Source organism: Amorphotheca resinae, assembly GCF_003019875.1.
Source record: "Amorphotheca resinae ATCC 22711 unplaced genomic scaffold M430scaffold_15, whole genome shotgun sequence".
Lineage (NCBI taxonomy): Eukaryota > Fungi > Ascomycota > Leotiomycetes > Helotiales > Amorphothecaceae > Amorphotheca > Amorphotheca resinae.
Window position 1 is genome coordinate 263,582 of NW_020194485.1, and position 7,948 is coordinate 271,529.

Genomic DNA, 7,948 nt, shown 5'->3' on the forward strand with positions numbered 1-7,948 from the left:
TTCGCTTATCTCGTTCAAGCTAGCTCCATCAGTGGAATCAAGTATACTGTGCTCCGTACAGCTCTCCAACCTCGCACTCCGCGCCTAACGTCTCGCTCCTCAACACTGCTCTGCGATTGTTGGAGCTGACTCGAAGCTGAAGCTCGCCATTGCCACGATCTACCTACGCCCTCCGCGCCGCCATCATGGGAGACCCCCGAGAGTCGTCGTCCTATAGCGTCACGCCCAGAATCCGATACAATACCATTGGGGGCGTGAACGGTCCCTTGGTTATCTTGGAGAATGTGAGTTTGGGAAGATGGTGATTCAAGGGGAGCGAAGGATGCTGATGGGGCAATAGGTCAAATTCCCCCGATACAATGAGATTGTTACTTTGACGCTGCCCGATGGCAGCGAGAGGTCGGGGCAGGTACTTGAAGCTAGAGGTAAGCGGAGTCCTTCAATGGCTTTGATATGCTATGCGCTGACTTGAGACCTGGATAGGAACTCGTGCGGTGGTGCAGGTATAATGCCTTGGCTCGGTGGAGAATTATCACGATATTGACAGCGATTAGGTGTTTGAAGGCACATCTGGCATTGATGTGAAGAAGGTAAATGATACAGGATACAACAGGGAGCTGCGCAAAAGCTGATGGTCATATAGTCGAAAGTTGAGTTTACAGGACACAGTCTGAAGCTCGGTGTTTCCGAGGATATGTTGGGACGTATCTTCGATGGATCAGGAAGGGCAATTGATAAGGGTCCCAAAGTCCTCGCGGAGGATTACCTGGACATCAACGGCAGTCCCATCAACCCTTACTCTCGAGTAAGTCGCCTGCTATATAGAAACACGGGATGTGCTAAGAAGAACAGGTCTACCCCGAAGAGATGATCTCAACGGGTATCTCTGCCATCGATACCATGAACTCCATTGCCCGTGGACAGAAAATTCCCATCTTCTCCGCTTCGGGTCTACCACATAACGAGATCGCCGCTCAGATCTGTCGACAAGCTGGTCTGGTCCAGAAGCAGGGTGTTACGAACAAGGGTGTGCATGATGGACATGAGGAGAACTTCTCGATCGTTTTCGCGGCCATGGGTGTTAACTTGGAAACCGCAAGATTCTTCACAAGAGATTTCGAGGAGAACGGCTCTCTGGAGCGTACCACACTGTTCTTGAACTTGGCCAATGACCCAACGTACGTCTAGCCACTTCGATTATCGGACCATGCTAACATCTCTCAGGATCGAACGTATCATTACCCCTCGTCTCGCGCTTACTACTGCTGAATATTATGCCTACCAGCTGGAGAAGCACGTCTTGGTCATTCTTACTGATTTGACCGCATACTGCGATGCTCTCCGTGAAGTTTCCGCAGCGCGTGAAGAAGTGCCCGGTCGTCGTGGTTACCCCGGTTATATGTACACTGATCTGTCGACCATCTACGAGCGTGCGGGTCGTGTTGAGGGACGGAATGGATCGATCACTCAAATTCCCATCCTGACCATGCCTAATGACGATATCACGCATCCCATTCCTGACTTGACGGGTTACATCACGGAAGGTCAAATCTTCATTGATCGTCAGCTCTACAACCGGGGTATCTACCCCCCGATTAACGTCCTGCCATCGCTCTCCCGTCTCATGAAGTCTGCTATCGGCGAGGGACATACGCGGAAGGACCACGGCGATGTTTCCAACCAGCTGTACGCCAAATACGCCATCGGTCGTGACGCCGCGGCGATGAAGGCGGTGGTCGGTGAGGAAGCGCTGTCGTCGGAGGACAAGCTCTCCCTGGAGTTCTTGGAGAAGTTCGAGCGCACGTTCATCTCGCAATCGGCGTACGAATCACGAACCATCTACGAGTCTCTCGACCAGGCATGGAGCCTGCTGCGGATCTACCCCAAGGAACTGCTCAACCGAATCCCACAGAAGGTGCTTGCTGAATTCTACCAGCGGGCGGATCGGAAGGGCAAGGGACGTGCGGGGAACAAGGACACCCGGGATAATGCCGAGGAGAATGGCAAGCCGAAGGGGAACGAGGAGAACCTGATTGATGCGTGAGAATAGATAAATTGGGGGATGAGGATGAAAGCTGCTGGGGACACGGATCAGGATGAGAGGGACTAGGACGGGGGAAGTGGTTTCTGATGATATATATACATATGCCCTTGGCAAACGAGGGCGAAGTAGTTCTGCTTCGGCATGAGGAGCGCGTATTCTGCTGTAAGTAGCGTATTTCTGGGGGAGTGAGTGGACTGTAGAAGAAGAATGAATGTACGCTGCATGGGTGGTTCAAGCCTTGCGGACGCTGTGCCAATGTGCCAAGTTCGGTGGTGAGAAAGCCCGGGTTCGGGTCAACTCCGGCCTAGAGTAGAGCCGAGGTTCGGCGCGTGGAGCTGTGAGTGGTGGGCGAATATACGTATATTGCATAAGTTGTATCGTCCTGCACTGCACCAGGAACTGATCTACGCTCCCCGGCGGGGTTCCCCGCATCTGGGGCCGAGCAGGGAGAGATGTCAGTGGCCGGCACTTCACGTCAGATGGATATATCCAGGGAAGATAGGTAGGTAAGGTAGGTAAGGTAGTTGCAGATGAGGTCGATCGATGGTCGAGGGGACAAGACATGACAAAGGACCGGTTTGGAGCTACGGACGGGGCGGGGAGTTTGTACGAGGGGTTTGGGTTTGGGGGAAGGGTTTAGTTGGGCTATAAAAGAGAGAGGGATGGTCGCTTTACTGGAGATAGTCTGGTGAGCTGGTGCGTCTATCCTCTTCCTCTTCCTCTTTCTCTTCCTCTTCCTCCTCCTCTCCATCTCCCTCTTCCTCCTCTCCTCACCCCCTCACAATGTTGTGGCAAGCCTCGTCCTCCATCACGGCCGCCCTCCTGGTCTCCCTCGCATCCGCCACGCCCCAGATCCCCGGCCAAGTGCTCACCGGCACCGTAGGCAATGCCACCATCGCCGGGAACCCCAGGGGCCCCGACGTGCACGGCAAATACGAGATCCGGGGCCCCGGCATCCGCGCGCTGTTCGTGCCATACGGGGCGGCCATCGCGAACCTCTTCCTCAACGACACGGCCGGCATCGAGCGCGACGTCGTGGGCGGCTTCGACAACGCCAGCTACTACACCGTCGACCGCCAGCACCCGCACTTCGGCGCCGTGCCGGGCCGCTACGCCAACCGCATCCGCAATTCCAGCTTCGAGATCGATGGCCAGACGTTCCATGTGCTGCCGAATGAGAACCCCGAGCCGGGCAGCCCCAAGGGCGTCGATACGCTGCATGGCGGGCCTGATGGCTGGGATTGGCGCAATTGGACGGTGGTCGCCCATACGGAGGACAGTATCACCTTCAGCCTCACGGATCCGGATGGCGATCAGGGATTCCCGGGGGAGGTCGTGAGTTATGTGACGTATACGCTGGGCAATATGACTTGGGATCTGAGGATGGTGGCTGTGCCGACAGAGAAGAAGACGCCGATTATGTTGAGTTCGCATGTAAGTGTCACTCGAGGGGGGTGTTTGGTTGGAGATATCACATATGCCTCTATATCCATATACATACATACATATACATACATACATGTGCAGATTTCAATGGCTAACACATATCCAGACATACTGGAACCTCGACGGCTTCGCCAATAACGAGACGGCCCTCGCTCTCAATCACTCCCTCTGGCTCCCCTACGGCGGCCAGCGCGTCGGCACCGACCCGATCCTCATCCCAACCGGCGACATCCTCGCCAACGCGCCGCAATCCGTGAACGATTTCTGGACCGCGCCCAAGCAGCTCGGCGCCAACTTCACGAACCCGGCGCTGCTGGGCAACTGCGGCGCGAACTGCACCGGCTACGACACCTGTTTCTTGACGAACCGCCAGCAGCCCTACGATTGGCGGCAGGCGGGCCCGGTGGCGCGCCTGCGCAGCGCGTGGAGCGGCATCCAGGTCGATGTCTTTACGGACCAAGAGGCTTTCCAGGTGTATTCGTGCGGTGGGATGAATGGTGGGTCCCCTTCTTGCATCTGGCTAAAAAATAAAGCAAGACGGACATTGGACCAGAAGAAGAACCCCTAGGCTAACACGGCGAGCATAGGATCGATGGCGCTCAAGTCAACGCAGGGCCTGTTCAATGTTACGGAGCGGCCGCGCGTAATCGAGCAGTACGGCTGCGTGGTCATGGAGGTCGAGGACTGGATCGATGGCATTAACCAGCCGCAGTGGGGACGGCGGGAGAAGCAGATCTACGGGCCCGGCGGCGACCCCTACGTCTTGCAGGCGAGCTATAAGTTCAGCCTGAACAGCACGGCCGTGGGCTTGCTGGGCCCGGGCAGTGGATAGGTTCGTGCGCGCTGCATTAATTAATATGGTGGCGGGCGTTGGAGTAGGGGAGCTGTTCAAGTTCGGACGGCTGCTATTAAAAGATCAAGAAAGCACTTCTAATAATATGCGACGCTTCCTGCAAACTCTAATGCGACGTATGGGCCTCGATAGACCCGTTTTTTGACTATTTTCTCGCTGTGCGAAAAGCAAGGGTTCTATGCAGGCGCAAGGAGCTTTGAAATGAGTTCCGAAAAGAGAAATAATAATACATACATAATCGTGATGAATTATTTTGTGTCCCTATTGTACCACTGTGAAAAACTCAGAACCTCCCATCCGTACTTTGTAAAGCGAGACATGCAAAAAAGGAGAGAGAGAGAGAGAGAGAGAGAGAGAGAGAGAGATACCAAAAATAGTAAACGAACACACAGTGAAACTACGCTTATTATTAGCAAGAGCGGGTTGCTACATCAACCCCAGTAGTAGTGCCAAGGAAAGAAAGAAAGAACTCAACGACGACGTTATCGCCTAACCATTACATTACATTACTCCGCAAGATGCTGATCAAGAGGAAAAAGCTTGATATCATCAGAAAAACAAGTCGAATGAGTTTTACTATATGACAACCCGATGGTTTGGTTAAGACATTGATGAAAGGCTGTCACAGGGACGACGAGCTATAGCAAGACAAGACAGGATGCTTGATATTTATGTTTGGGAGGGAGGGGAGGCTTCCTTAGCAACGGGAGGGAGTATTCTGTGGATTTTCTTTCAGAGGATCAGTGCCTGGAGAACAAACATATTCGGCGGTTCGATGGGCTGAAGCTGTCTGTGCTTGTGGCTGGCTGTTGGATGATCGAGGGGTAGAGGCTTGGTGGGAAGTAGTTGCGCACTGGAAGCCGTGGGATGAACTGGACTTCAGCGAGGCACTCGAGAAGCAAGCAAAGATACTGGAAATACTGTGGCAATGAAGCTACAATATCCATGGCCACGACTCGGCTCGCATGGTCTACCCGACCCGACCCGACCCGACCCGATATCTCTTCCCCCCCCACTGTTGTCCGGGGTATCATTGAGAAACCATTTCCCCCGACCTCCATAACCGAGGTCCGCTAGAGCTCCAAAACGGGAATCGTTGAAATGATGGAGCATCATCCTCGCCGAGTCTGACTCGCAAACAATAAACAATAATATTCCTCTGCGTCGATCGATTGTTTATTCGCAGTCTGCGTTCTGCATTCTGCACCAAGTACATATCCCACTAGTCGGCGGCCTCCCTTGCGTCCCACTTCCCCCCCCCCCCCCCCCCCCCCCATCACCGCCTCTCTCTTCGATCATCTCGATTCTCGACCACCCCCCCGAATCCCCCGAATCCTCCTCCGCCGTGCCATGAGTATCTTCTCGCTGGCATCTTCGTCTCTCAACTCTCAAGATGGATGGAAAGTTGGAGGAAGCCGTCAACGGCGGTCATGAACGGTCTGTCGACGAGAACAGCGGCCACAGTGGCCATGCGCAGGAGACGCCCTTGATGGATCGGCCACTGCCCGGATTCTGGTCGCCTTACCTGGCCGCCGAGCGCAAGATCTGGACCAAGATGTTCATCGCCTTCATCGTCCTCCTGGTCGCCATCATCATGGGCATCCTGTCCCTCTACTGGGGCGCCGACCACTCGCTCCAGTTCAACATGCCCGTCCTCACTGTTGCGCTCATCGACTTCGACAATGGCGAGGTTGGACCCTTCCTGCAGCAGATGGGCGCCGCCGCTCGGGCAGCCAACCCTAAGAAGACCCTGGGATATGTCTCGCAGCCGGGCTCGAAATACAACTATTCCAACGACGAGGTCCGCCGCGCGCTCCAGCACGAGGATTTCTGGTTCGCCGTCGTCGCCCAGGCCAATGCCACCACGGCCATGAACCACGCCTACGACGTCGGGAACTCCAGCTACGACCCGACCGGCGCGGTCCACGTGTATTACGAGGAGGGCCGGAATGCCCTGACCATCGACGAGATCGGCTACCCGGTCCTGCTCGATTTCCTGACCGACTTCGTCATGTCGTTCACCAAGCAGAAGCAGCAGTCGTTGGCGGCGTCCAACGCGGGCAATGCTGCGGCGTTGGCGCGGCAGGCGGACAATCCGATTCCTGTCGCGTATACCCTCTTCAACACGGCGCCGGACACGCCCAGTACCGCAGAGGCCGCGACGGAGATCGGGACAATCTGTAAGATGGCCCCCCTCGGCTGCTCTGCTCCTCCCTGTCGTCTCCTTGCTGACCGCTCACGCTCACAGATCTGATCATCATCTCCTTCCTCTCGATCCTCATGTTCAACAGCCTCAACGAGGCCATGATGGGCAAGGTCCCGACGGTGCGCTACTACGTGTACCGCATGACGCTCTTCCCCGTGGTGTACTTCTTCTTCTCGCTGCTGTACCTGGCGCTCTCGTGCGCCTGGAAGATCCGCTTCGACAAGTTCTACGGCAGCTCCGGGTACGTCATCTACTGGATGCTATCCTGGATCGCGATGCTCGCGTTCGGGCTGGCCGTCGAGAACGTCAACAACGTGCTGGGCCCGCCCTTCACGCCCTTCTTCTTCGTCTTCTGGGTCATCAGCAACGTCGCCACGGGCTTCTTCCCCATCGAGCTCCTGAGCAACTTCTACCGCTGGGGCCTGGCCTGGCCGCTGCGCCACGTCCTCATCGGCGCCAAGGCCATCCTCTTCGGCACCAAGGACCTGCTCGGTCTGAACTTTGGCGTCCTGATCGCTTGGGTCGCCGTCTCGCTCGCCCTGCAGCCCTTCACCATCTGGATGCAGATGCGGCGCCGCCGCGCTGCCGTCGAGGCCAACAGACGCCAGGTTCTGGAACGCGTGTATGGCAAGACGGAGGAGGAGGCAGAAAAGTGTTAAGGCTAATGTGAATGGTGTAATGCATTAATGGTTTTTATCATCTTTTAACGTCCAGATGTCCACGCGTCTCGTCTCGTTCGAAGAAAACTCTCTTCTCCGTGGGGCCTCCATCCAGTGGGACAGCTTGCTTATGTATATACACATACCACCCCGGGCAGAAAGAAAGAGAGAGGGGGGTGCGGCTCTTCACACCACCACAACTGCTGGCCAGAGCAAGAGACGCAAGACCAGATCAGATCAGATCCCGAGACTGGCACGACTCGAATCGAATCGATATGAGTGAACGAAACGATCAGCACATGAATCCCCATACGTACATTCAAAGATTAATATATATTTGTCTAATATGAAAATAAAAATAAAAATATATATACCCTTCTTATAAAGAAAATCTGCGAGTGGTTTTTTCCTTCTACGTAAGGTAGTGAGTGGATAAGTGAGTGAGTGAACACAAGCCCCTGAATCCTTAATCAATTAAGCGATGTCTTCCTTCCTTCCTTCCTTCCTTCCTTACTTCTCTATACAAACTCCTCACACCTCCAAATTTTTCCTTTCTCACCTTCCAATCTAATCCAATCCAATCCAATCCAATCAAGCTATCCTCCCTATCCATCCATCCATCCAAACTAAATAACTCGCCTTTCTTTCCGGTTAATTAACCCTCTTATAATCTTCAGTGCCAGTGTGCCACTCCCAACACCATATCTCAATCCCTCACCTCCTCCTCCTCCTCCCCCCCC

The 7,948-nt window shown here is 54.7% G+C and overlaps 3 protein-coding genes across 3 annotated transcripts; all 3 read left to right on the forward strand.

The window, feature by feature from the left end:
* Positions 1-44: 44 nt before the first annotated feature.
* On the forward strand, positions 45-2,044 carry M430DRAFT_148624 (hypothetical protein; the record flags this gene model as incomplete). The annotated part of the gene is made up of 7 exons (XM_024863134.1): positions 45-284; positions 341-425; positions 484-503; positions 555-590; positions 644-805; positions 853-1,178; positions 1,225-2,044. Exons 1-7 carry the CDS (start codon positions 186-188, stop codon positions 2,042-2,044), a joined length of 1,548 nt encoding a protein of 515 aa, XP_024716474.1. The 5' UTR covers positions 45-185.
* A 783-nt stretch (positions 2,045-2,827) lies between these two features.
* On the forward strand, positions 2,828-4,322 carry M430DRAFT_111241 (hypothetical protein; the record flags this gene model as incomplete). The annotated part of the gene is made up of 3 exons (XM_024861424.1): positions 2,828-3,478; positions 3,597-3,987; positions 4,078-4,322. 3 exons carry the CDS (start codon positions 2,828-2,830, stop codon positions 4,320-4,322), a joined length of 1,287 nt encoding a protein of 428 aa, XP_024716475.1.
* A 1,666-nt stretch (positions 4,323-5,988) lies between these two features.
* Positions 5,989-7,208, forward strand: M430DRAFT_111165 (hypothetical protein; the record flags this gene model as incomplete). Its single annotated transcript, XM_024861416.1, has 2 exons — positions 5,989-6,523; positions 6,592-7,208. 2 exons carry the CDS (start codon positions 5,989-5,991, stop codon positions 7,206-7,208), a joined length of 1,152 nt encoding a protein of 383 aa, XP_024716476.1.
* Between the last annotated feature and the right edge of the window lie 740 nt (positions 7,209-7,948).